Source organism: Canis lupus, chromosome 18 (assembly GCF_011100685.1).
Source record: "Canis lupus familiaris isolate Mischka breed German Shepherd chromosome 18, alternate assembly UU_Cfam_GSD_1.0, whole genome shotgun sequence".
NCBI classification, from domain to species: Eukaryota; Metazoa; Chordata; class Mammalia; order Carnivora; family Canidae; genus Canis; species Canis lupus.
In genome coordinates this window covers 52,858,580-52,886,129 of record NC_049239.1, presented here as the reverse complement: position 1 = coordinate 52,886,129, position 27,550 = coordinate 52,858,580, and the positions used below count along the sequence as shown (strand labels likewise).

Genomic DNA, 27,550 nt, shown 5'->3' with positions numbered 1-27,550 from the left:
GCCCCTCTCGATGCACGCTGGGATTGGCCGGACCGTTAGGCCGGGGGGAAGAAATGGCGGCCGAGCCTGGCGAGCTGGGAGGTGTCGCAGCGCGCACTTCATTTGTTACTGCGCGAACTGAGCTCGGAGTCCAGAAAGGAGGGGAATGGGGCGGGGCAAGCTCTGTGACGTAGGGGGCAGGGTCTTTCTCATTGGTTGAAGTTGATTGGGTCAATGCTCGGTTGCGTCGTAGTGTCATGGGATTGGCTGTCGCTTGTCCGGTTCTTTTTCTACTCCTCCCCCGGGGAGCAGTTTCTCTGGGATTAAGCGAGAGGTCGCGGCGGTACCCGGCAGAACGAGATTTACGGCCGGGGAGGAGTGGAGAGGAGAGCGCATGCGTAGATGGGGCAAGGCTGCCTCTCCGACCTTCGCTTCATGGTCGACTCCTTGGTCCGGCGCGGAAGCCCTTAGTGACGTTAAGTCTCGATTCCCATAGTAACCCGGAACCGAGGGACGGGGGAGGGGCTGGCGCGCGACCGTAAACCGGAACCGTTGACGCGCCGCAGGTAAAAAGGGACTTCCTGTTTTCTTAAAAAAAAACAAAAAACAAAACAAAAAAAACAACTATAAAATAGTCTATTTGAAGGATCAAAGCGATACTGAGCCTATGGAAGAACACATCATCTTAGGCAGAAAACAATAATAATTCGATTTCAAAATTAATTTGCACAACAAAAAAAAAACCAAAACAAAAAAAAAAACAAAATTAATTTGCAAATACATTGTATTTCCATAGAATCAACTAGGTTGGGGGTTGATTACATCATCTTAAAGTCATATAATTATGAGAATAGTGGGGAAACCTGTAAACGAGGTTGAGGAGGAACTCGCTTTTCGGAATAGTGTGCAAGACACTGTAATGAAACAATGTGATTTGTTGAAGGAAAGACAGATGAGCGCGACAGAATAGACCAGAAATAGATTCCCCATGTGTAGATTCAGTAAAGATTCAGCTAACAAATGGTATAGGATCTTAAACAATAAAACAGACCTAAAATAACAATATAGGAGACCAACAGGGTTATCTAGAGGTGGAGACTTAAGGAAAACAAGAAACTCAGACTAGTAAATATATACTTGATCACTAAAGAAATTAGAACTGTAGGATAAAAGCCAACAGATAATAAAACATTAGGAAGATATACTTGCCACACATGATAAAGGGCTAATATGCAAAGAAGTCTTAAAAACTAATTAGGAAAAAAGACAAAAACAATATAAAATGAGCAAAGGCTGTGAATAGACAAATTTCGGAAGAGCAAATTCAAACCGCAAAAAAAAAAAAAACATGAAAAGGCACCAGACACTGCCCCCCTGCAGGAAAATGCAAATTAAGGTGATAATGAGGAATCTAACCATCAAAATAGCAAACAACAAATGTGCTAACATTACTCAATTTCTTTTTTTTTTTGGAAACCGTTCTGTTGTCTATTAAAATTGTACCCCTTTCAAGAAAAATTAAAAATAAGCACTTTGAAAGTATCAGTCCCACTTCTGGGAATCTGCCCCACAGCACAGCATGTGATTATATAATGTAATGTGTTCATAGTCTTCTACTTCATTTACTACAGTACTGTAAGAGTGAAAGTCTGGAAACAGTGAGTTTCCATTAATAAGCGAAGGGTTCAACAAACTGGAATCCCTAGCCTAGATTATTAGGCAGCCTTCCTCCCCCCCTCCCCCCCCCCCCCAACTAACTTGAAAGTCAGTTAATCCATACCAGGGCAGGGCAGGGCAGCCCAGCCCGGGTGCGGATCAGCGGTGTAGCACTGCTTTCAGCCTAGGGTGTGATCCTGGAGACCCGGGATTGAGTACCTCGTCGGGCTCTCTGGCGCCTGTTTCTCCCTGTGTCTGTCTCTCATGAATGAATAAATAAGGTCTTTTTAAAAAATCCATATCGGGATCCCCGGGTGGCTCAGCAGTTTAGCACCTGCCTTTGGCCCAGGGCACGATCCCGGGGGATCGAGTCCCATGTCAGGCTCCCGGCATGGAGCCTGCTTCTCCCTCTGCCTGTGTCTCTCTATGTCTATCATGAATAAATAAATAAATCTTAAAAAAATAATAATAAAAATTTAAAAATCCATACCAAATGATTTAGAGGGACTTCTGTGCTGTTATTTAATGCGAAAAGCCTAGAAATACATATTACATGATCTTGTTTTTGTAAAACCCTATATATATCTGTGCATGTTCATGTCTGCATTTGAAGGATAGAGAAAGCTACTGAAGGGTATTCACTACGTGTTTTTACTGAAGACATTGGAAAGGGAAACAGGTTACCTGGAAATTGTTCCATACATTTTAAGAACTCAACATATTTTTATTTTTATTTTTTTTATTTTTATTTTTATTTATTTATGATAGTCACAGAGAGAGAGGCAGAGACACAGGCAGAGGGAGAAGCAGGCTCCATGCACCGGGAGCCCGATGTGGGATTCGATCCTGGGTCTCCAGGATCGCGCCCTGGACCTAAAACAGGCGCTAAACCGCTGCGCCACCCAGGGATCCCCTCAACATATTTTTAAAATGTGCTTTGGGGCACCTGGGTGCTGAGTCAGTTAAGCATCTGCCTTCAGCTCAGGTCATGATCCCAGGATCCTGAGATTGGATCCCCGATCCCCTTGTCAGACTCCCTTCTCAGCGGGGGCATCCCTTTCCCTCTGCCCTCCCTCCACTCCTGCACACATGCTCCCTCTCCCCCTCCCACCAATAAATAAAATCTTTAAATTTTTTATTTTATTTTAAAAGACTTTATTTATTTATACATGAGAGACACAGAGAGAGGCAGAGACATAGGCAGAGGGAGAAGCAGGCTACCCGCAGGGAATCCCAACACAGGACTCAATCCCAGGATCATGACCTGAGCCAACGTTAGATGCTCAACCACTGAGCCACCCAGGCGTCCCATTATGTATTATATTTTAAAAGATTGTATTTTTTTAATTTTTATTTTTATTTATGATAGAGAGAGAGAGAGGCAGAGACATAGGCAGAGGGAGAAGCAGGCTCCATGCACCGGGAGCCCGACGTGGGATTCGATCCCAGGTCTCCAGGATCGCGCCCTGGGCCAAAGGCAGGCGCTAAACCGCTGCGCCACCCAGGGATCCCAAGATTGTATTTTTTTAAGTAATTTCCATGCCCATTTGAGGCTTGAAACTACAACTCCAAGAGTCACATGCTGTACTGGCTCACCTAGCTGGATACTTAGGGATGTACTATTAACATAATAATGGTACTACTGTACTGACCCCAGTAAAGCCTACAGCTCTGTCTGCCCTCTGATGGACCAGTCCTTCTCACCACTTTCTAGTCATTTCAGATGCATTTCCTCTTTTATCCAGGATTTTTAGGAGAGTATTTTTTAATTGCAAGTTAAAATATTTTGGTTGTCTTTATTAATTTCTATTTTTGCAGAATATGGCCTTTTAGGGACGCCTGAGTGGTCAGTGGTTGAGCATCTGCCTTTGGCTCAGAGCGTGGTCCCCGGGTCCTGGGATTGAGTCCGGCTTTGGGCTCCCCACAGGAAACCTTCTTCTCCCTCTGCCTATGTCTTTGCCTCTCTGTGTCTTTCATGAATAAATAAATTTTAAAATCCTTTAAAAAAAAAAGAATAGAATAATGGCCTTTAAAATCTCTACTCTTCAAAAAAGTATAATTTGGGAGGTGCCTGGGTGGCCCAGTCAGTTAAGTGGCCAACTGTTGATTTTGGCTCAAGTGGTGGGATTGAGCCCCACATTAGGCTCTGCATTCAGCAGGGAGTCTGCTGGAGATTTTCTCTCTCCTTTTGCCCCTGCTCCCCTCAAATAAAGAAAATCCCCTTTTTTAAAGTATAATTTTATTTATGGTCAAGTATGTGATCAACTTATTTTTAAGATTTTATTCATTTGAGGGTGGCTCAGCAGTTGGGCGCCTGCCTTCAGCCCGGGCTTGATCCTGGAGACCCGGGATCGAGTCCCACATCAGGCTCCCCACATGGAGCCTGCTTCTCCCTCTGCCTGTGTCTCTGCCTCTCTATCAGTGTCTCTCATGAATAAATAAAACCTTAAAAAAAAAGATTTTATTCATTTGAGAGAGAGAGAGAGATCATGAGCAGGAGTGAGAAGGGCAGAGGGTGAGGAAGAAGCAGACTCCCTGCTGAGCAGGGAGCCCAATGTGGGGGCTCTGTCCCAGGACCCTGGGATCATGACCTGAGCCAAAGGCAGACAGTTAACTGACTGAGCCACCCAGGCACCCCTGTAATCAATATTTTAAAAAAATATTTATATATTATTTATGATAGACATAGAGAGAGGCAGAGACACAGGAGGAGGGAGAAGCAGGCTCCATGCCAATAGCCCAACGTAGGACTCGATCCCGGGACTCCAGGATCGTGCCCTGGGCCGAAGGCAGGCACTAAACCACTGAGCCACCTAGGGCCCCCTGTAATCAATATTTAAAAGTGTTTCAAGGACAAACTTAAGAGCTAGGAGTTTGGGTATTTGCCACTCCAGGCTCTGTTCTGGGCTTTTTACATAGAGTAGTTCATTTCACCTTCACAACCACCTTCAGAGATGGTTACTATCTTGAATTTATGGATGAGAATACAGAGGCACAGAGAGGTTAAGTCAACTACCCCGAGGTCACACAGTCTACCACTATAGTCTACTGGTCTAAGACTCCTGGCATGGGTTGGAATGCAGTTCATGCCACTTTCTGGTTGAGGACCATCAGGCTAATTCTTCCAAGTTTTGAGGCAAGTTAGAGCCTTACAGACCCAGGCTAGCCATCCACCAGTTGGCAACTAGGGAAGTAATTTAATTTCTCCATGCCTCAGTTTGTCTGCAGAGTACAGACATTGATGCTACTCCTACAGGGTACTGTGCTGATTCAATGAGATCAGAGAGCACTTCTGATTTGAATAGGATACCTCTTGAGCTGCAGTGGCAAGAACTACACAGATTTCAGACACAGATGCCTCTTCACTTTCTATAAGGTTGCAGCACAATAAAAAATCATGTATCTTGTCTTTGTCCCAAGATCCTGGCACAGAGCTTCAAAACCCCATGGGCTTTCCTGAGTGATAAGAGTGTCCTTCCTTATTCATAACAAGCCCCTTTGGACCATACCTGAGTTTAAACTAACAGGTGACTTATTTCCAGCTGTGAGAGCCCTGGGATCACTTCAGGATGCTCACTGATCAGAAAAACCATCCAACTTTCATCCTCACCTCTGAGAAGGGGGAAAGGTGCTGGAGATTGCATTCAATCACGTGGCCAATGATTTAATCAATCATACTATTAATAAAACCTCAATTTAAAACTCTAAACGGGGGGAATTCCTGGGTGGCTCAGTGGTTGAGTGCCTGCCTTCGGCCCAGGATGTGATCCTGGAGTCCCAGGATCGAGTCCTGCATCGGGCTCCCCGCATGGAGCCTGCTTCTCCCTCTGCCTGTGTCTCTGCCCCTCTCTCTCTCTCTGTGTCTCTCATGAATAAATAAAATATTTTTTAAATTTTTTATTTATTTTATGATAGTCATCACAGAGAGAGAGAGAGAGAGAGAGGCAGAGACATAGGCAGAGGGAGAAGCAGGCTCCATGCAGCGGGAGTCCGACGTGGGATTCGATCCGGGGTCTCCAGGATCGTGCCCTGGGCCAAAGGCAGGCGCTAAACCGCTGCACCATCCAGGGATCCCAAATAAATAAGATCTTTAAAAAAGAAAAAGAAACTCTAAACAGGGGCAGCCCAGGTGGCTCAGCAGTTTAGTGCTGCCTTCGGCCCAGGGTGTGGTCCTGGAGACCCAGGATCGAGTCCCACATCAGGCTCCCTGCATGGAGCCTACTTCTGTCTCTGTCTCTCTCTGTGTGTGTCTCTCATGAATAAATAAATAACCTTTTGAAAAATTAAATAAATGAATAAATAAATCTCTAAACGGGATGTTTGGGTGGCTCATCTGCCTTGATCCCAGATCATCTGGCGTGATCCCAGAGTCCCAGGATCGAGTCCTGCATCAGGCTCCTTGCATGGAGCCTGTTTCTCCTCCCACTGCCTATGTCTCTTCCTCTCTTTCTGTGTGTCTCTCATGAATAAATAAAATGTAGTTTTTTAAAAAGATTTTATTTATTTATTCATGACAGACTCACAGAGAGTCAGAGACACAGGCAGAGGGAGAAGCAGGCTCCATGCAGGGAGCCTGACGTGGGACTTGATCCCCGGTCTCCAGGATCACACCCTGGGCTGAAGGTGATGCTAAATCGCTAGGCCACCGGGGCTGTCCCCTGTAGTTCTTTATTAAGAAAAGAAGGAAAAACTCTAAACAGGGACGCCTGGGTGGCTTAGTGGTTGAGCATTTGCCTTTGGCTCAGGATGTTATCCTGAGGTCCTGGGATCAAGTCCCATGTCAGATTCTCCACAGGGAGCCTGCTTCTCCCTCTGCCTAAGTCTTGTCTGTCTGTCTGTCTCTCTCTCTGTGTGCCTCCCATGAATAAATAAAGTCTTTAAAAACCTAAAATAAAACTCTGAACAATGAAGTTTGGAGAGCTGCTGGGTTGGTGAGCATATTGATGTGACAGGAGGGTGGTACACACCCGGACTCCACAGGGACATAAGCTCCTGGGCTCAGGACCCTTCCAGACCTTACTGCATTTCTTCATCTAGTGATTCATTTGAATTCTTTATAAGAAAACAGTAATCATTAATTTAGTGCTTTCCTGAGTTCTGTGTGTCATTCTGGCAAATTAATGAACTTGAAGGGAGTTGTGGAAACCCTGAATTTGCAGCTGGGTTTGACAGAGGTGTGGGTTACTTGGAGACCCAGGACTTCTGGCTGAATTCCTTAACCTGCAGGGTCTTCACCAACTTAGGGTAGTTCATGTCAGAATTGAATCAGATTGTAGGACACCCAGTTGGTGTCAGAGAATTGGTGTTGGAATGTAAACAGTAGGAAGTTCCAGCCCTTCTTACTAATCTTTGGCATTTTCCATGTTTTAACTCTTTATCTGGGGACGCCTGGGTGGCTCAGTGGTTGAGCATCTCATGATCCCAGGGTCCTGGGATTGAGTCCCACATCGGGCTCCCCACAGGGAGCCTGCTTTTCCCTCTGCCTGTGTCTCTGCCTCTCTCTGTGTGTCTCTCATGAACAAATAAATAAAATCTTTAAAACAACAACAACAACAAAACCCTCTACATCTGGTGGTTCAGAAACCCCAACCCCTGGCAAGATTGATCGGTAGTATCATGTCACTAGCTGACACTATAGAAGGGCTAGTCCATGGCTGTTTACCTGTGTCTGCCCTTTGAAGAGCTCCCCCTGTGATTCCATTACTTGAATTAGGAATAATATCTACTATGGAATGAGGCATCTGTTGTGCATCAAGAACTTTTCATAATTTTGTTTTTCCTGAAAAATTGCTTATTTACCACCTCCCATTATTTTTTAAAAAAGATATTATTTATTTATTCATGAAAAGACACAGTGAGAGGCAGAGACGTACGCAGAGACGTAGGCAGAGGGAGAAGCAGACTCCATGCAGGAAGCCCAATGCAGAACTCAATCCTGGGACCTTGGGATCATGCCCTTGAGCCAAAAGCAGATGTTCAACTTCTGAGCCACCCAGGCATCCCTACCACCTCCCATTATTTTAAGTAATTTGTTTTTTGTTTTTAATATTTTATTTATTTATCCATGAGAGACACATCTGTGAGTGTCACAGTGAGAGGCAGAGACACAGGCAGAGGGAGAAGCAGGCTCCATGCGGGGAGCGCAACATGGGACTCGATCCCGGGACTCCAGGATCACGCCCCGGGCCAAAGGCAGGCGCAAAACTGCTGAGCCACCCAGGAGTCCCAAAGGTAATTTGAACTAGCAGGGAAATAGTGGAATTTGTGACTTAGGTACAGATTAGAAATCATAGTAAAAAGAGTTATGTGCAAATCATATATCTAATAAAAGACTTGTATCCAAACTCTCAAAACTCAATAAGAAGACCATCTTATTTTTTAAAAAGGAGCCAAAGATTTGAACAATTTATTCTTTTTTCTTTTTTTTTTTTTTTTTAAAGATTTTAACCTCTACACCCAACGTGGGGCTCAAACTCAAACTTGAAACCTAAGATCAAGAGTCACATGCTCCACTGACGGAGCTAGCCAGATGCCCCTGAACAGACTCTCTTCCAAAGTTGTGTAGATGGTAAATAAGCACAGGAAAAGATGCTTAACATCAGTCATGAATGAAATGCAGATTAAAACCACCATGAGATTATACATCTGAGTGGCTAAAATTATTTTAAGATTTTATTTATTCATGAGAGAGAGAGGCAGAGACATAGGCAGAGGAAGAAGCAGACATCCCTGATACATGGCTCAATCCTAGGACCCCAGGATCACGATCTGAGTCGAAAGCAGACGCTTAACCACTGAGCCACCCAGGTGTCCTTGAGTGGCTAAAATTAACCAAGACTGACCATACCTGGTGTTGCTGAGGAAGTGGAGTTAGAACTCTCCTACCTGGATTGTGGGTATGTCAAATGGTACAACCACTTTGGAAAACAATTTGGCAGTTTCTTAAAAAGTTCAATACTCACCACATGATCCAGCCCTTGTACTCCGAAATATTTATCCAAGAAAAATGAAAGCTATATGCACACAGACATAAACATGAATGTTTATAGCAGTTTTATTTGTAATAGTCCAAAACTGGAAATAGCCCAATGTCCAACAGGTGACTAGCCAAACTGCCTATGTCTCTCCCTCTCTGTATCTCATGAATAAATAAAATGTTTAAAAAAATAATTTTAGCCACATAACTATGGTACATCTATAAAATCCAGTAGTACTTGGCAATGAAAAAGAATAGCTATGAACACATGTAACAACAGGTGAATCTCATAATCTGCTTAGTGAAAGAGGCAGAGAAAAAAGGAGTGTGTACTATACGATTCTATTCATATAAATTCTGAAAAATGCAAATTCATCTGTAGTGATGGAAAGCAGCTCAGTGGGGATCCCTGGGTGGCTTAGCAGTTTGGCACCTGCCTTTGGCCCAGGGTGTGATCCTGGAGACCTGGGATTGAGTCCCACGTCGGGCTCCCTGCATGGAGCCTGCTTCTCCCTCTGCCTGTATCTCTGCCTTTCTTTCTCTCTGTGTCTCTCATGAATAAATAAAATCTTAAAAAAAAAAAAAAAAGCAGCTCAGTGGTTACTACGAGGAGGAGGGTATGATTACAAAGGGGAAAGGGAAACAGGGTGGTGGTGGTTTCCCAGGTGCATACATCTGTCATCACCAGATAGTACATTTTCAATATATGTGGTATATTGGATGCCAGTTTCCCCTCTGTTTTTTTTCTCTCTGTTTTTTTTAAGATTTTATTTTTTTAAAGATTTATTTCAATGAGAGAGAGAGAGAGAGAGCACAGTGGGGAGGGGCAGAAGGAGAGAGAGAATCTCAAGTTGTCTCTCTGCTGTTTGCAGAGCTTGATGTCACAACCTGGAGATCACAACCTGAGCCAAAACCAAGGGTCAGATGCTTAACTGACTGTGCCACCCAGGTGCCCCTTTAAGATTTTAAGTAGTCTCTACACCCAAACTTACAACCCTGAAATCAAGAGTTGCATATCCTTCTGACTGAGCCAGCCAGGTACCCCAGGCTGTTATTTTTTTTTCAAGTTTAAGTAAGCTTTATACCCAATATGAAGCTCGAACTCATGACCCCGAGATCAAGAGTTGTGTGCTTTTCAGACTGAGCCAGGCAGATGCCCCTCAACAGAACTGTTTTAAGAAACAATAGAGATGGGCAGCCCCGGTGGCTGAGCGGTTTAGCGCCGCCTTCGGCCAGCGGCATGATCCTGGAGACTCCGGATCGTCCCACATCAGGCTCCCTGCATGGGGCCTGCTTCTCCCTCGGCCTGTATTTCTGCCTCTCTGTGTGTCTCTCATGAATAAATAAATCTTAAAAAAAAACACACACACACACAATAGAGAGGGATTCACCCATTGTCCTACTCACAACACTGATTTCATAATCTAGGAAAAATTATCTTGGCTTTTTGTTTTCTAAGTCATTATAGGGTTTTATTTTTTGAGAGATTATTTTTAGATTTTGCTCGTTTCTGAGGTTTTGACATATGTGTAGTTTCATGTGATTTGCTGTTTTAGTTTAGTGCTCTATCTTGGAGGTTCATCTCTGTTGTTGCATTTTAGTATTACGGTATTTTCAAATCTCCCAAAGGCCCTACTGGCCAATTTAGGATTTGCTCTATTGGGAAAACACAACTGAGCAAGCTGGCCCACCCCAGAACCACCTTGTGCCCATTCCTTCATTCTGAAAGCATGACTGAGGGCCTGTTGTGCACCAGGCAGTGACCAGGCACTGGCCCTGCCACAGATGGCCAGGCCCTCGCCATGCTGAAGTCCACATTTTGGTTGTCACCTTGGCCCATGACTCGCTCTTGGGCTACGAGCCAGTTACCCAAACGTCCTGAGGCACCCATGCCTCTTCCACTTACCCACAGAATGGCTTAAAGAGGCTGAGCTGCCCTCAGAGGTTACACACAGGGAGGGCCATTTGACAGCAGCTATTGCAAGAACAAACACAGGCCACTCTGACCCAGCAATGCCACTACCAGTTCATCCTGCAGGACACTCGAATGTGTATAGTGCCATTGGTATAATTATTGCACAAGGATATTTATTGCAGTGTCGCTCTTAGTATTAAAGCAATAGAAACTAATTTACATCAGTAGGGAACTAATTACTGTGAATGGACAGGAGTTGTGGGAAAGCCATACAACAGAACACCACTAGCTCTGAAAGATGCAAAGAGGGGAACAGTGTATGGAATATGTTACTATTCATATAAAAAAAAAAAGAAGAATAAATCATATGGAACTGCTTAGATACTTTCAGAAGGGTTCAGTAACTGCAAACTAGGTAGGAGACTTTTCATTATATCTATGTTTGTTTGTTTTTAATGGCATGCCAGGGACACTGAACACATATTTAAAAGTACATAAATAAAGTAACACTTTGTCTTTTCAGCACAAATTGCCAGCAGCCTGGCCTTTCTTTGGCTTATGGCCAGCCTGCGATGCCAGTGAATATTTTATCAGAAGCCCTTGCTTTGGGCAGCCCAGGTGGCTCAGCGGTTTAGCGCCGCCTTCAGCCTAGGGTGTGATCCTGGGGACCTGGGATCAAGTCCCACGTCGGGCTCCCTGCATGGAGCCTGCTTCTCCCTCTACCTGTGTCTCTGCCTCTCTCTCCCTCTCTGTGTCTCTCATGCATAAATAAATAAAATCTTAAAAAAAAAAAAAAAGAAGCCCTTGCTTTGCCCTGACCCCCGACTTTAGCTTGTTACCCTCTTCACTCCCCAAAGCCTCCTTGTGGCAACAGGCCACAAGGTGGTGCTCGTTGCCACCGGCTGCTCTCCCACTGCTCTGAGAGTGGAAGGGCCACTCTCCCCAGGCACCTAGGGCCAGTGTCAGGGGCCTCTGTAGAGTGGGAGCTTACCTCCCCAGCTCCAGCACTCTTCAACTTAGTCCTCCATCTCCATCAGAAATCTGGAAAACGGGAAGTTAGGGAACAAACATCCCCATCATGCCACCATTTGGTCCATCACCTGTTCTCTGGGCACGTGCAGACTTTCAGATCTTGGGAGGTGCAGGTCACCCTCCTTCAGGTCTCAAGGAGAACTCAAGCATGAGTGCTGATGCACAGAAGCTCTGTCTCCTTCCCTGTCTGGCAATCTATTTCAGCCAAAAAACCCTAGGAGTCAGAGCAGTCGGGGTTCTGCAGGAGGGCAGAGGACAATATAACAACCTGGGGTGGCCAGGGGCCCCTGGCAGGTGCTAGGGACTGGGCTGCTGCAGGCTTTTAACATAGGCTTCCATTACCCACTACCCACCCACCTATTTGCATCCATGTATCAAATACCAGCACCCCACCTGGTGGAAAGAAATTCTTAATTCAAACACTTGCCTTGAAGATCAGAAGAAAGATAATTAGGCTGCATTAGAGAACTGACCCGTGGGCCTTTGCTTAATTAAGCTCTTCCCCCAGACCCAGGGCCTTCCCACCCTATGCAGTCGTGGTCCTGTGTGTGCACCTGACTTCTCCTTTAAGGCCATCCTGCCTCTTTGGCCTCACCTGCCCAAAGACTCTGGTCAAGAGCAGGCTGGTCAGTGCCTGGAGCCATGCAGGGGATGGAAGGGGGCACCCTGGCCTGAGGATACGGAGACCACCAAGGGAAAAGTGCAAGAATGACCATGCAAAGCACAGGTCAGCCATGGGCAGACAGGCAGCCCCTCTGAGATGCAGGCTCCAGCAAAGATGGCTCCCTTCACTGGGGGCTGGTCCACATCTTGGTACTGACCCCTTTGTGAGCCCAGGGTCTGGCACTGAGGAGCCTATCTGGAATACCTGCTAAATGGACACAGGCTAATCTTCCCAGAGTCTAGCCTGATGATGGGGCCCATACTCCGTGGTCTTGGCCTGATGGAGCACATGGATACCTAGACAGCAGCTGGGAGGCAGGGAGGCAGCCCCAGGCTTGGGCAGGGGATACAGGTTGGGCAGGCTGTGTCCAGAGACCGAAGCCTCGCTGGCACAAGGTAGAGCAGCCAGTGGCTGGCCCTTCCTGGGCCCTGGATGCCCGGTAGACAGTGCCCCTGACAAGCCTCCCCCTCACCTCCAGCTGGCTCCCCCATTAGAGCCACCAGAACACTGATGGTCCACCCACCCTTCCACAGGACATGCAGAGCACCTGGTGCCACATTAAGATGTGCAGGAGGGAGGGAGGGAAGGAGGAGGGAGACGAGACAGTGGGCTCAGCTCCACAACCCCCTATCCCCAACAAAGAGGGATCAGTGGAGTAAAATCAAACCAGCTTTAATACCAATATAGTTTCTCTCTTAAATACCATGTTCCCCAGGGCAGGGTACAGGGGCAGGCTCTTGGCTGGAAGAATGGAAAGGACATGTGGAACAAAATGGAATGGATTGCCTGGGCCTGCTCCCACCCTGCCCGGGGCGCTTGCCACAGGGCTTGGGCTGCCCACAGGGGAGGGGGAGGTGACAGCAGCTTCCTCTGGTCCAGTTTTGCGGGGCCTGGGAGGTCTGGGGTCGGCTCTCCTCTCCTCTGCAGCCCCAAAACTCTTCTCAGGATTATTTCTGCCCTTCAGACCAGCAGAGCCTGGGCTCCTCTGACCTGGGAGGGGCCCTTTTGCCTAAAAGAGAAGGCAGCTAAGGCCTGGGGGCAGGGTGAGGGGATGCCACTGGCCAGACCTGGCCCTCTCAGTAACTGCTCTGGTGGCCCGTTAGAATGTACAGGTTGCTGTGAGCCCCAGGGTTGTCAGTGGGAATGCTCTCAAGGATGATATCTCTGGAGAGGAGAGAGAACCAGAGGTGAGTAAGGCAGGGAAGGCCTGTGGGCACATCTGTATAGCCTCAGGGGCATTTGAAAGGGAGGCGGGGCCACCCCATCCTACCTGTGGGCCCCAAGCACTCGGAAGATCCTTGTCTCATCTGTGATCTCCTGGGTCACCTGGGAAGAAAAGGGGTACTGAGGTCACCCCAACGGGCCCTCCCCTATGAGGTGGAGACAACCAGGTCAGGGGCAGCCAGGTTCCTGAGTTCCACTTACCTCGTTGGTGTCCAGGCTACGGCCTTGCATTCCATGGCTCCAGAAGGCCAGCACGCTGTCTTGCAGACACACTAGGAGCAATCAGGCTGCCATGAGCCCTACACCTGCCCTGAGGATGCCGGCTCCCCTGTCACCCCCTGGGCCCAGGTCTGGGCCACCAAGGTCCTCATAGACCACAGCCACAGCTGTGGCACCTGCCTCCTTGTCCCAGTGCAGCCCCAGGCCCCTAGGCAATATCACATGCTCTAGCCTGGGGATGTTCCCACCCCAACACCATCTGGCTCACTCACCCACAGTCTCGATGGGGAAGTCAAAAGTCAGCAGGGGTGCTAGGATGGCCGTGGGCTCGCCCAGCAGGTTGACGATCCTCACGCAGCCTGTACAGGGAGAGGGCTGGTGGGTGGGAATGGGGTCCTTCCCTTCTGGGGAGGCAGACCCACATTCACATGGCTTCCCTCACCTTCCCCTTACCCCTTCTACCGCCCCCAGCCATGACCTCAGGGGCACTCACGGTCAAAGCAGACCAGGACTGTGTCCCTGTCCACCTGGATCACCTGGTGGGCTGTGCCCGGGAGCCCCTCTGCAGGCAGACAAGGGAGACATGGCTTGGCTGAGTCACCAGCCCCACTCTGGCCCCACAAAGACACGGGATATGGCTACAGTCAGCTGTCCCCACAGGCACATTTCAACCCCACAGCAGTCGGACTGAAGTCACCCCCACCCCCACCCCCACCCCACCCAGCTGGGGCCTGAGGCTCAGGGTGGCAAGGTGAGACCCAGGGAACCGTGGGAGGGCAGGGTCTCTGGAGCCTGGAGAAGTACCCTGTGTGACTCCATCACGGCATAACCACAAATCTCTGAGCCTTAGTTCCCTCGTTTGTAACACAGGCGTGACAATGCCGACCTTGCAGGGCTGTCGTATTAAGAATGAAAGCCTGCACTGAGGCCCCTGGCCACTCACTGTGCTCCCCTGAGCTGTCCCAACCCAGTGTCCTGCTTGCTTGCTCAGAATGAAGGTTTCTCGCTTCCACCTTGCCCATTTGGTTCTGTCCCTGCGGCCCCCTACAGCGTCAGTTAGGTTTTTCTTAGCTGCTGAGCCCTGTGGTCTAATGAAACCTTTTACAGAAGCCTGGCAGAGGGGAGGCTGGGAGCTCCAAGCTGTGGGGAACACAATCCCTAGCCACCAGAGCTACTCTCTCTCTCTCTCTCTCTCTCTCTCTCACACACACACACAAACACACACACACACACACACACACACCCCTCTAGCTCACCAGGTGGTATGAGGACATCAGGCGTCAAACCGGCCTCCAGGGGCAGGATGTGGAAGAGAACTCGGCAGCCAGGCCCCTCGGGGCCCTCAGCCCCGACACACACCTGCGGTAACTCCTTCCCATCCAGCACCAGTGGCTCCAGCATCCCTGCTGGGCTGGGCAAGGGGCTGGAGAAGTTCTGGGGGCAGCAGGGGTGCTCAGGTCTCCATCTCTCCCCTGCAGGCCCATTGCCACCACCCAGGCCTCAGCCGTACCCCCTCCCCGCCTGCCCCGCACCTTCAGCAGCAGGAACTTCTGGAGAGGCTCGTACCACTGTAGCAGGAGCAGGCTGGCAGGCAGGGCAGCCAGTAGGAAGGTGCTGCCAGTGTAGGGGTTCCGCACTGCAACAGAGGCAGGCGGGTCATGCTTGTGACCCTGTGACCCTGTGACCCAAGCCCTCCCCTGCCACTCCCGCCCCAGCCCTGCTCTTACCCACACGACACTGCAGGCAGCCTTTGGTGTCTGGAATCTTGGTGGACAAGGCAAAGCGCCTGTGGAGGTGACGACCGGGGTATGTGTCATGGGTGCCAGCCACGGTCAAGGCCCCACAGAGCCCTGAGATAAGCATTATCACCTTCCCTGCCTCATAGGGGAGAAACTGAGGCTCCGAGAGGCCGAGTAGCTTAGCTGTGCATGGCACGAGATCCGATGCAGGTCTCACAACACCAGCACCCACCTCTGCCGCCTACAGTCCAGGGCTTTGGTCGCAGAAACACCTTTAACTGTGCAACTTTGAGCAACTCACTTAATCACCTCCTGACTCAACTTCCTCATCTGTAGAATGGGGGTAACGATGGCACCGAACTCGTAGTGAGAAGGCCTTGCACACAGCCTGGCACGCTGCATGCACTCATGAAGGACTGGCTTTTCCCATTCTGAATTATTACCTCCCCACCTACTTCTGGTCAGTGAAAATCCTCTTTATAAAGGCAGAGGCAAGGTATAAAAGCAGACGCAAATGAGGAAACAAGAGCATAGAAGGTGCAGGAGCTGAGGGCCAGCCCTGCCGGGTAGGCCCAAGAAGATTAAGACTCGCAAGAAGGGGATCCCTGGGTGGCTCAGCGGTTTGGCGCCTGCCTTTGGCCCAGGGCGCGATCCTGGAGTCCCGGGATTGAGTCCCGTGTCAGGCTCCCAGCATGGAGCCTGCTTCTCTCTCCTCCTGTATCTCTGCCTCTCTTTCTCTCTATCATAAATAAATAAATAAATAATCTTTAAAAAAAAAAAAAAAAAAGACTTGCAAAAAAACCACAAATGAACGAAAGGCCTGCCCTCTACTGCCTGGGCTACAGCGACACCACAGGGGGCTGGCGGATGGCTGGCCTTGCCTTGGTGGCAGGGGAAAAGCGGAGTCCTTGCTTTGGTTACTAGCTGTCCCCAAGCCCTCAGGGGACCCTCTGAGCCTGTTTCTTCCTCTGGGGAACAGGGTTGCACGTCTGAAGGCCTGCCACCTCCTCCCAGCACCCTTGGCTGTGTGGGCCCTCTGCTGGGATGTGGGCCCCACCGAGGCAGCCTGTGCCCCTTTTTCTTTACCCCGTCTTCTCTTTTCTTCTCTCTCCCTTTGCTTTGGCCATTCTCCTTCCCAACTGGCCTTTGAATGGGACAGAGGCAGATATTTTTGTATCTGCTTTTTTTTTTTTTTTTATTCCAAACAATTCTGGCTCTCTACTTTTTATGTCTGAAGTGGACATCGTGACTCTGTGGTTTTCCAAACACACACCCAAAGCTCCCAGTGACTCGCTGGGGCTCAGGCGGGCCTGTTTCCTGCAGGTCCTGGGACAGAGCAGAGGTTTGCTTGGGGATTGAGCTCAGGAAGAAGCCCCAGGGCCACAGGGCTCCAGATGTGGTAGGTGAAGTGAGCCCACTGCAGGAAGGGACTGAACCCCCAGCCCCCCACCGCCGGGGTAGCCACATAGCCTGACCTCTCCACCATCCCTACCAGCCACCTGGACAGGGCAACCTCTAGGCCCACAGCCCAGACCTCTCCTCGAATTCAGCCTCCTCCAGCCCACTGCAGACAGATCTCAAACTCAATGTGACAACACTGAATTCTGCTCCACCCACACCTAATGACAGCCCTATCCTTCCTGCTTCCCCGGCCAAAAACCCCAGAGTCATCCTTCACTCCTCTTTCTCTTCTATCCACCAACTGTCAGGAAATCCTGCTGACTCAACTTGCAAAAGAAAATCTGAATTCAGCTGCTTTTCAGCTCCTTCACTGCTACTCTGGCCCATGCCACAGTCACCTCCCACCTGATGATTACAAGAGCCTCCTAACAGGCTTTCCTGCTTTCCCCTCACTCCTTCAGTCTATTCTCTTTTTTCTTTTTTTTTCTTTTTTTTTTTTTTTTTTTTTTTTATTAAAGCACGGGACAGGACCCGTGGGCAGAAAGAGCTGCATTGGCTTCATGAGGAGTCGCCTATCATAGACTTCAAGTTGAGAGGGAGTTAGGGAGAGCGTCTCTCTCTCTCTCTTTTTTTTTTTTTTTAAATTTATGATAGTCACAGAGAGAGAGAGAGAGAGAGAGGCAGAGACACAGGCAGAGGGAGAAGCAGGCTCCATGCACCGGGAGCCTGACGTGGGATTAGATCCCGGGTCTCCATGATCGCGCCCTGGGCCAAAGGCAGGCACCAAACCGCTGCGCCACCCAGGGATCCCCTTCAGTCTATTCTCAACACAGCAGCTGGAGGGATCCCATGAAGACCTCAGTCCATGTCACTCTTCTGCAGTGGCCCTCAGGCGGCTCCAAGTCAAAGCCAAAGGCCTCACTGTGGCTACAAGGCCCCCCAGATCATCTTCCCTGTACTCCATCCATTTGGCTGCACCAGTCTTCCTGCTGTTCCTCAAATAGGCCAAGCCTTTTCCTGCCCCAGGGCCTTTGCACTGGCTGCCTGCCCCCACCCCCTGGGATGCTTTCCCCCCAGATATCAACAAGGCCTGCTCTAACTCTTAACTCAAATGGCATGGTCTCAGCAAGATCCTTCCTGATTCTTCCTGTACCACTTTCCCCTAGGTGCATCACCACGGAATACCTTTTCTATATTGGTTGGTTGTTGTGACAAGAATGTCTGGGGAACACGAGGACTTTTTAGTTCACAGAGCCCCCAGACATGTACTGAGTAGATACTCTCTAGATGACTGAACAAGGGACTCTACCTCGGACATCCTCCTGGACATCTCATTAAACACACGACATAATCTACATCCCTGAGGCCTCCTAGTCCTTTCATCCTCCCTCCTGCTCACTCTAGTCGGGGCCCCAGACCCTGTCAACCCTGCTTCCTGAATCTGGCCCAAGGCCATCCAGCTTTCACCACCCCGGAGCCTGACCCCCACAGCCTCAGGTCACTCCGCCGACCTCTTTCCTGGGTGCCCTCTCACCAGCCTCCCTGTCATTGCTACCACTCTCAGCACAGCCAGCCTCTAGTCTTTATCTGTCTAGACGAGACGAGCCCTGCTTTCTCGACCCCCAGCTCTAAGAAAAGGCATGTAACCCAGGCCTGGCCCCCATGCCCCCCAGCCCAAGCTCTTCATGCTGTGGCCACAGGGACAGGCTCAGAAGTGGGCAGGGACCTAAGCTATATCGATGACAACTGGCCCCCAGACTCTGTGGGAATTACTCAGACATGAAGTTCTAGTACTGCAGGGCTGTTAGCTAATGGAATGCTGGCCTGGAACTATGGGCATCCATCACTGGACAGGAAAGCCTACCTGAGAATGAAAGTGATAGAGGAAAGCAGAGCCAAGAACTGCGGGAGAGTCCTGATGAAGCCATTTAAGCCTGGATCCAGCTTGGCCTGAAGCTAACTCTACCCCTGAACTCGCAGTTACATGAACCCTAAATTCTTTTTTGTACTTAAGTCAATGACTTGCTTCACCTGCAACAAGGAGAGTCCCGAGTGACATATAGAGTGATCCTCCTAAAATGCTCACGGTGCTGCTGCCAGTTGAACAAAAACCCAGGTCCTGGACCTGGCATCAAAGGAAGGGCTCTGCCACTCATGCATCTTTCCCTCAGGCTTCTCCACCCTCCTCCCTCAGGCCAAACAGCCTTCCAACTCCTCAGATCACCCACAAGAATTCACTGGTGCTCTTCCCCTGCCTGGAATGCTGTTCCCAAATTCACCTGCCTGGAAGCCCACCATGCACTTTCCAGCTCCATGCAGTTATACAGCCAGCCTCCCAGAGGCCTCTGCACCCCTCTCAGCTCTCCCTCTGGCTCACTTTGGGGCCAGGTACTGACCGTCAAGGACACATTTGATCTGCTGTCTACAAGCCTAGCTTATGACCAGGCCTACAGCAAATGCTCAGTAAATATGTGCCCCGTCCCCCAATAACCACAACTGCCTCACTCGGTCCCTTCGGTTTGCAATGGGCCTGGGGCGGGTACTGCCAACATGACTCACAGATGAGGAGACTGGACTCAGAGAGGCCAAGGGACATCCGAGATCCAAGCCCAGGCACACGGAGGCCATATTCCAACCCTGGCCCTGCTCCTCTGCCTCCCCCCTTCCCACCCGCTGCCCGCTGCCCGGGGCCTGGCCAGGCTCCCCTGGGTCCCTGACCTGGGAATGATGCGCTGCGTGAGGCGGTTGGTGGGGATGGAGAGGGGAACCTGTTGCTGAAGTCTTCGCTGCTCAAACAGGCCTGGAAGGTCATGGGCCCAGATGTGCGTGGATTTCCCTGCCAGGGAGGGAGAGGGGCTCAGAGAGTGATGGTCGGAAGGGTGTGGCCCTGGCCTCCCGCCTGCCCCGACCCATACCTGAGAGTGACAGCAGTACGTTATTCACACAGTAGAGCCAGGTGCAGCGGGGTGAAATCAGCTAGAGGCCATGGAATGACAGATGGACAGGGAGTCAGCACTCCACGCCCCCCGGGCCCTCTGCCCCGCAACGCCTGCCAGGCCTCACCTTCTCCAGTGTATCCTCATGCAGTTCATGCAGGTTGAGGGTGTAGATGCCTTCCTCGGCCCCCACCACCAGGAACTGGTCTGGGGGTGTGGGTACAGGGTTAGAGGTCAGTCTTACCCTCCCATCCCACCCCATCCCCAGCCCAAGCTGTGGATTCCCAGGCTCCTGCTTCTTCCCTGCCCCGGCCTACCCCGGGTGACAGGGTGAATCCAGGTGACAGCAGCATGGATCCGCAGGGGGCAACCATTGAAGACCTTGGAGAAGCAGGCACCCATCTGAGGAGAAGGCAAGAGGCCAATGAAGAAGGCAGGCACCACAGGGTGGCAGGCGATGAGGCAGCAGGGTGGCAGGGCTGCAGAAGAAACACTTACGTGCACCTTGGGGGTTGGGGGGAGCCCGTGGCACGATGATCTCTGCAAGGGAGGGAGAAGTCAGGGCCAAGGTAGCACCCCCAGTGTCCCATCGTCCCAGCCCCTCTGTGGTCTCCCCTCACCTCTGGATCCTCTTTGTGCTTCATGGTAGCCCAGGCAGTGGGGAGCAGAGGGGGGTTGGCAGGGCCTGGGAGAGGTGGAGGTGAGGTTCCTACAGGCACAGACCCGCTATGAGTTCCAGCTCTAGCCCCACCCCGAGCCTGCCTCCCACTCCCCTAAGCCTGGACTCACCCAGAGGGCTGGATAGAGGGTCTTCCGCTGGAGGCTCAGGGGGGGCCGGCCCCAAGAATGGGGTCCGCTTGATGGTTCCTATGGTGTCGCCTGGGGAGTCCAGCTCCTGGCAGGAAAGTCAGGGGACTGAGCCCCACTGTCAGCAAGGCTCCGTGACCTGGCCCCACTCCCAGCTGCACCTCTACAGGGGCCCTGCTTCCCCACTCCATACCTGGAGTTCCAAGGCTGGCCGGATGGTCAGGCTCCTAGGGGGGGACAAACCAGAGGGACATGAGCTGTGAAATCTGACCAGGCCCCAGGTCCAGCTATCTCCCCACCCCTGTTTCAGGCCCAGCTTCTCACCTTTCCTCTAGGGCCTCCTCAACCGACTGTAGCAGGCTCCTGGGCAGGAGGGGACGAGATAAGCCCCCACCCCTCCCCTGAAGCCTCCCTCTCCCTCCTCTGCCCCTTCCCTGAAGCCTCCCTCCTCCTCACCCCTCCCCTGGAGCCTCCCTCTCTCTTGCTCACCCACTCAGCTCCTCCTTTCCCAGCAGTGTCCACTCCTCCTCCCACTGAGGGGAAACCAAGTCAGAACAACCAAAAGAGAAGCAGAGGGAAGAGAAGCAACATGAGAGGGTGATCAAGAAACTGGGAGAGCAACCCTGGTGGCTCAGCGGTTTAGTACCGCCTTCAGCCCAGGGTGTGATCCTGGAGACCCGGGATTGAGTCCCGCGTTGGGCTCGCTGCATGGAGCCTGCTTCTCTCTCTGCCTGTGTCTCTGCCTCTCTCTGTGTATCTCTCATGAATAAATAAATAAAATCTTTATTTATTATTTACCTTTAAAATAAAATCTTTAAAAAAGAGACTGTGGGAGAGAAGACAGACAGATGGAAAATGACGTGGTAACAGCCAAGAAAATTGTGAGCGAGAAACAAGGAGAGGCAAGGAAACTATGAAAGAGGAGGACAGAAGATCGGTGAGAGGGGGACAGAGTAGCAGCCAGAGCCAGAGCTGGTGGGTGCGACAGCTGGGTGCAGACGCAGAATGGGCAGAGAACCATGCTAGGGTGGGGGTGGGCTCGTGCCTGTACAGGCCTACTTTCTAGAAAGGTGTGGTCACTGTGCCTAGGAAGGAGCCTCCCACCCCATGTTTTGGGGCGGGGGGGCAAGCCCACCCACACGGCTTTCCCAGGCCTCAGGGCCCAGCTGCTGCAGCTTCAGAGATCTGAGGCACTCGACCTCCAACACAGCTCCCTCGGCTGCCCCCGCACACCACCCTCCCACAGCACCGGCCCCCTCACCGGCTCATTTAGTGGGTCTGTTTCCTTCCTGCGTGGGGCACCAAATTTCACCTGGTGAACTGAGGGGCCCAGGGTACGCGAGTTAGCAAGGTGGGCTCCTGACTGACCCTCATACTCACACAAATGCCTCCACACAGTGCTCCACCAGATTCATGCACACACCTACGGCCTCCCACCAGATCCCCACACACAACTCCCCCACCAGATTCAGACACACACAGCCTCCACCACAGCCACCCACCAGATCCCCACACAGGCTCCCACCAGATCCCCACCACAGCAAGCCCCACCGGATCTATACACAGCTCCCCTACCAGACCCATACACATAGCCCTCCACTAGATTCAGACACACACAGCCCCCAAATCCACACACACAACTCCCAACCAAATCTACACACAGTTCCCACACTAAATCCACACACACACAACCCACACACACACCAAATATATAAACACACATGTAGACTCCCAAGCGGACTCACACTGGATCTCCGAGGGGGTCCTTTCGGCTGGGCCGTGCTGACCCCGGGAGTGAATGGTGTCTGGAAATATGTCGTAAGTCTAGGAAGGAACACAAACGGTTGACACACATCCAGCACTCACTGCCCGCCAGGTATGACAGAAGTGCTTTATATACACGGATGTGTTTTGTTTTCACAACCCTCCGAGATTATAAGATTAAACGGCACCCTCCTTTAGAAGATGAGAAAACCAGCGAAAGATCACACAGAAACCAAAAGATAGCTAAGCTAGGGTGAGGGCAGCCTGAGCTAAGGCCAGGAGTTTATCAAGCGGGTGGTACTGAGGGCAAGATGGGCCCAGGGAAGATTTCTAATGGGTGGGCTTGTCTGGAGAAAAACTCCCAGTGCTGGAAATATTCAAGTTACTAAGGAACCTGATCTGGGGGCACCTGGGTGGCTCAATAGGTTAAGTGTCTGCCTTTGGCTCAGATCACAGTCTCAGGGTCCTGGGATCCAGCCCCACATCAGACTCCCTGCTCAGCAGGGTACCTGCTACTCCCTCTCTCTCTGTCCCTCCTCCCCACTTGTGCTCTCTCTCTGCCTCTAAATAAGTAAGTAAGTAAGTAAGTAAATAAATAAATAAATAAATAAATAAATAAATAAATAAATCCTTTTTAAAAAGGGGTGCCTAGGTGGCTCAGCGGTTGAGCATCTGCCTTTGGCTCAGCGTGATCCAGGTTCCTGGGATCAAGTCCCACATCAGGTTCCCCAACAGGGAGCCTGCTTCTCTCTCTGCCTTTATCTCTGCCTCTGTCTGTGTCTTTCATGAATAAATAAATAAAGTCTTAAAAAAAATCTTAAAAAAAAAATAAAGGAATCTAACCTGTATCACTTCTGCATTCCTTACCACCTGGCGAGGTCAAGATCCATTCCTTAGCTCCCCTCACTTACCTCTAGGTCACAGTCCTCTGGGGAGATGGTTCCCAGGTGGGGGTCATTGGCTTTGTCCAACAGCTGTGTGAGAAGAGCCCGAGGGAGGTGCTGGGTTGTGAACGGGTGCTAGAGAATTGAGGGGGTGCACAGGTTGCTTCCTGGCCTCCTGGCCTCCTGGCCCCCAGGCCTCTACCTTCAAGAATTTAGGCTCCTGCCCTGCTCCCGTCTCCCACCTGCAGAAGCTTCTCTGCTGTGGGCCTCTTCTTGGGGTTCTTGGTCAAGGCTAGCTTGAGGAAATGGTGGAAATTCTGGGTCCTAGTGGGTATAAAAGCCCCCCCGCCCCCAGACCCAGGTTAGAATACATGTAGGGCATCCTGCCAGCTGCCCCCTACCACCATTCCAGAGGAGGGAGTCTGCTCCCAGGAACCAGACTGAGGCCAAGGGCAGCTGGCGAAAGCAATATTGTGGTGACAGGGCAGCACCTCCATCATTAACCATCAGCCCTTCCTCCCGGCCTACCCTGAATCCCCTGGCCCAGGAGCAGGGCTTGGGTCCCTCCCACAGATGGTTCGCAAAAACTGAACGAGCAGGGCTCCTCAGGCGCGCCCTGGGAATTGGCAGAAGGTTCTCCGCCCCCGCGGAGACTGCTGGGAAGGAGGCCCCAGCAGGGGATGTGGGCCCTCACCAACGAGTCTTGTCTCTCAGCCTGGGCGGCTGGAAGCTACTCTTCGACATGAGCATCAGGGCCCTGTGGAGAGCACGAGGTCAGGGGAGAAGGTCAGCAGGGCCCTGGAGGTCAGGCAAGGGGCAAAGAAGTGTTGGGCAGACCTCATGGGGTGCAGATGGAACAGAGGGGGCTGCAGCTCGCCCAGCTCGATGGCTGTGATGCCCAGGGCCCAGACGTCACACAATTCATTGTAGCCTCCTTTGCGCTCCACAGCAGCCACCTCTGGGGCCATCCTAGAGGCAGGGTCACAGAGGGGATGGCCAGATGCCCCACCTGTGCTGCCCCCCCTCAGCCCAAGGCCTGTACAGCCTCACCAGTATGGAGTCCCAATGAAAGACCTCCTCTTAGCCACGGACGCCGTCAGCTCGCCTGACACCCCAAAGTCAGCTGTGGGGAGAAAGAGCTACTCCCACCCGCCCTCTGGCTACCACTCCCCAATCACCTCAGAGCTGAGGCTCGGAATGCACCTGTAGGGTTGAGAGAGTAGGCAGCCCAGGTTCAGCCACAACTGCCACAGGTCCAAGGTAAGGCAAGGCAAGGTTCCCCTCCGAGAGGGGTCAACCACCTTCTATCCCTGACCAAGTGCGCAGTGCCACGTTAGACTCCATACAGACCCAACCATGTCAAACTTCTAGCAGGGAAGGATCCACTTTCTCAGTGGGGAAACCAAGGGTTAAGTGGTAAAGTGACTTGCCCAAGGACACCCCACACTTGAATATAGACTCTAAGACTCCATGAGCTCCCACAGAACCCTCACCCTGATTGTGTTCCCGGGGTACTGACCCAGCTTGACATCTCCCTGGAGAGTGAGGAGAAGATTGGCTCCCTGTGGGAATGGAGGAAAGAGAATCCCGTCTGGTGCCCCCAAGAGCTTCCTCCTCCCTCCTGTGATGCCCCTGGCCAGACCCCTACCTTGATGTCTCTGTGGATCTTCCCCTGAGAATGCAAGTGGTGCAGCCCCTGGAGACAAAGAGGAGCTCCTGCAAGCAACCACCCAGGACTATCCCCCCTTTCCTGAGTCCCCTCTCACCACTGGGCCCCCCACCCAAGCAGCTTCCTCCTCCCCTCTCCCCAAACAGGAAGTGACTGAGCCAAGAGGGAAATGTGCTGCTTCCGGCAACAGGGTTGGGGCCCCTTCCCCCCTAGGACCCACAGCCCCTCAGGCCAGCTCTGCCTGAGGCACTCCACCCACCCCCCAACACACACACACACACACACACACACGCATGCACACTGGCCAGGCTAACTGGGCTCCCTGCCCACGGCTCCTGGGGACTTCAGGTATGAACAGCCTCAAGGGCCCAGCTACCTTCAGTGCCTCTCGGCAGACATAGGCGATCTGCCGTTCCTCCAGGGGCCCAGTGGCTGTAATGGAAGGGGTGAAGGCTGGCACAGAAGTCTGGAGGATATGCTGACCTTCCCAGGCCACCCAGGCATTACTAGGTGAAAGAGGTGTTGGCCACATCCCCTCCCTGCACAGTCCGGGATAGGGCCCAGAGGAAGACACCATTTCTTCAAGGTCACACAGCCAGTAAGGAGTAAAGGGCCCAAGTCCAGGACCCCAGCTCTCCTCTCCTGCCCCATGCTGGGGAAGGGCTGGTTGGGAAAAAGGCTGTGGCCCTCTGGTGCCTGGAGTTCTGGCCCTCACCGTGGTAAATCTCCTGCAGGGACCCCCCTCCGCAGAACTCCATGCAGATCCACAAGCGGTCATTCCTGGGGGAGGGGGGCACAGAACTGGGGTGGGCACATGGCAGGGCCACATGGGGACTGCCTGGGGGTAGGCAAGGGGATAAAGCAGCCTCACCTGAGGTAGCTGCCAATGTAGGCCACCACATTGGGGTGACGGCACTCACGCAGTATGGTGATTTCCTGCTGGAGGGAGCTGATGTCGTCCCCTGGGGAGCACAGGGCATCATGGGGGAGGGCTCATAGGATTGCTCTCAGTGCCCCCATCTGCAAAATGGGCACATCTGGGCCAGACATATTTCCAAGTGGCAGTACCTGGGGCCTGGGGCCTGCCTCTCAGGGGGCCAACTCTTAGCGCCCGCCGGGCGCTCTGCCCTCCCTCCAGTGCAGCGGCCCTGGCCCCGGGCCCTCACCTGGGTCTAGCTTGACTATCTTGACCGCGGCCAGTTCGGAAGTGACCGTGTCGCGGGCCTGCAGGGGCGGAGGAGGTGAAGCGGGATGAGGAGGGGGCGGGGCTGGGGCTGGATCCGCCGTGGGGCGCACAGCCGGTGCCCTCCCCGCCGCTCTCCCGCCCGTGCGGCTGCCTGGCGCACCTTGTAGACGTCGCCATAGGTCCCGGCCCCCACGCGCTGCAGCAGCTCGAAGCGGTCCCGCGGGTCCTGCAGCGACACGTCCCGCAGCAGCGCCATTGCCCGGCGCCGGGCGGGAGGGCGGGCGGGCGGGCGGTCGTGAGCCGCGGAGCCGCGGAGCCGCGGAGCCGGCGCGGGACGGCGCGGCGCGGCGCGGCGCGGGGCGGGGCGGGGCGGGGCGGGGCAGGACCGCGGGGGCCGGCGAGGGTGGCTCGGAGGCCGCGGGGGCGGGGCCGGGAGGAGATGCCCCGCCGCCCGGCCGGGAGGAGGCGCCGGCGGGACCGGCCCTCTGCGGGGAGGGGAAGCCCCGAGGCCCGGCGGAGCCGAGCCGAGCCGAGCCGAGCCGAGCCGAGCCGAGCGCGGCCCTTCAGCCAGACAGCCGCTCCCCGCGCCCTGCAGGTGGGAAGCCCGACGGCCGGGGGGCAGAGGGCCGACCCCCTCCGTCCCGCCCGCCATTTCCCCGAGGAAACACGGACGTGTGCTTGTTTTTTTTTTTTTTACAAAATGTATTCATCTTCCTTGGAACTGAAAAATAAATCTATGTACAAAACAGGAAGAGATCAGGCTCCCCTCACCCACTCGTAAACCCCTGCAGATTTCCTCCAGAGTCCCCTGAGACGGGCTGGACCTCGGGGAGGTTCCCAGAGGGTCGGAAAGAGGTCTGCTCTGATCTGGGGCCAGTTTGGTCAGGAGGGGGGCAGGGCTCAGGATTCACAGGCCAGAGACTGCGTTTCGTGTCCCAGACTCGCGGGACAGAGAGGGGAAGAAGCTAGGATTTCCAAACTCTGAAATTTCTTAAGTTCTTTGGGGTTTGGGGGCTTGGGTTCCCAAGGGATGGAATTCTTTTTTTTTTTTTTTTTTTTGGGATGGAATTCTTAAGTGTGGAAATGTACTCCTAGAGGCTGAGCGGAGTCCCAGGTTCCCGGGTTGAAGGCAGGACCTGTGCTTTTTGGGTGTAGGGCAAAACCTGAGACCCGCGGGCCGGGAGCAACGGTGAGCAGACCTGGTCTGGCCCAAGGTTAGAGCCTCGGTTCTGAAGTGGGGCGTTTCCAGTGCTTGGACCTTTAAAGATTAATGATGGAGCTCAAAGTGAGGTTTCCATTGGCCAGCTGGGATTCTGGGGGATGGGCTCTAAATCTCAACGAACCGCAGAGCCCTGGAGTAGTAAGTACTCCAGCAACTTGCAGCCAGGGTTCCGGGTGGGGGTGGGGCCTGAAGGAGGGGCGTAGGGCCCTAGGCCCGGGGGCGGGGCTTGGGCTCAGAGGGGCGGGCGGGGGAGTTGGGTGACTGGGGTGGCGCCTCC

The 27,550-nt window shown here is 52.3% G+C and overlaps 1 protein-coding gene across 2 annotated transcripts; it reads right to left on the bottom strand.

The window, feature by feature from the left end:
* Nucleotides 1-12,878: 12,878 nt before the first annotated feature.
* Nucleotides 12,879-26,327, bottom strand: MAP4K2 (mitogen-activated protein kinase kinase kinase kinase 2). 2 transcript variants are annotated; one of them, XM_038564062.1, is made up of 32 exons: nt 26,212-26,327; nt 26,032-26,089; nt 25,737-25,827; nt 25,581-25,645; nt 25,242-25,297; nt 24,845-24,892; nt 24,716-24,758; nt 24,247-24,319; nt 24,034-24,165; nt 23,891-23,953; nt 23,439-23,520; nt 23,224-23,331; nt 22,294-22,372; nt 21,810-21,868; nt 21,038-21,081; nt 20,873-20,911; nt 20,742-20,775; nt 20,531-20,636; nt 20,362-20,450; nt 20,240-20,281; nt 20,059-20,143; nt 19,869-19,948; nt 19,721-19,781; nt 19,524-19,641; nt 15,393-15,451; nt 15,198-15,301; nt 14,922-15,099; nt 14,159-14,227; nt 13,938-14,024; nt 13,648-13,718; nt 13,493-13,548; nt 12,879-13,386 (listed from the first exon to the last, which is right to left on the bottom strand). In XM_038564062.1, the coding sequence occupies exons 1-32, from the start codon at nt 26,305-26,307 to the stop codon at nt 13,299-13,301; spliced, it is 2,463 nt and encodes an 820-aa protein (XP_038419990.1). In that variant the 5' UTR covers nt 26,308-26,327; the 3' UTR covers nt 12,879-13,298. The 2 variants fall into 2 exon arrangements, with proteins under 2 accessions (XP_038419990.1, XP_038419992.1); XM_038564064.1 differs by having other exon boundaries at nt 20,362-20,426.
* Between the last annotated feature and the right edge of the window lie 1,223 nt (nt 26,328-27,550).

Bases quoted from the DNA above. Each gene is read 5' to 3' on its own strand.
- MAP4K2 (XM_038564062.1), bottom strand. From the start codon at position 26,307: ATGGCGCTGCTGCGGGACGTGTCGCTGCAGGACCCGCGGGACCGCTTC. The intron at 21,869-22,293 runs GTGAGTCCGCTT...TGGGCCCCTCAG, and splicing joins GACCCCCTCGGAGATCCAGT to TTCACCAGGTGAAATTTGGT. The intron at 20,637-20,741 runs GTATGGAGTGGG...CTTTCCTGCCAG, and splicing joins GGCCAGCCTTGGAACTCCAG to GAGCTGGACTCCCCAGGCGA.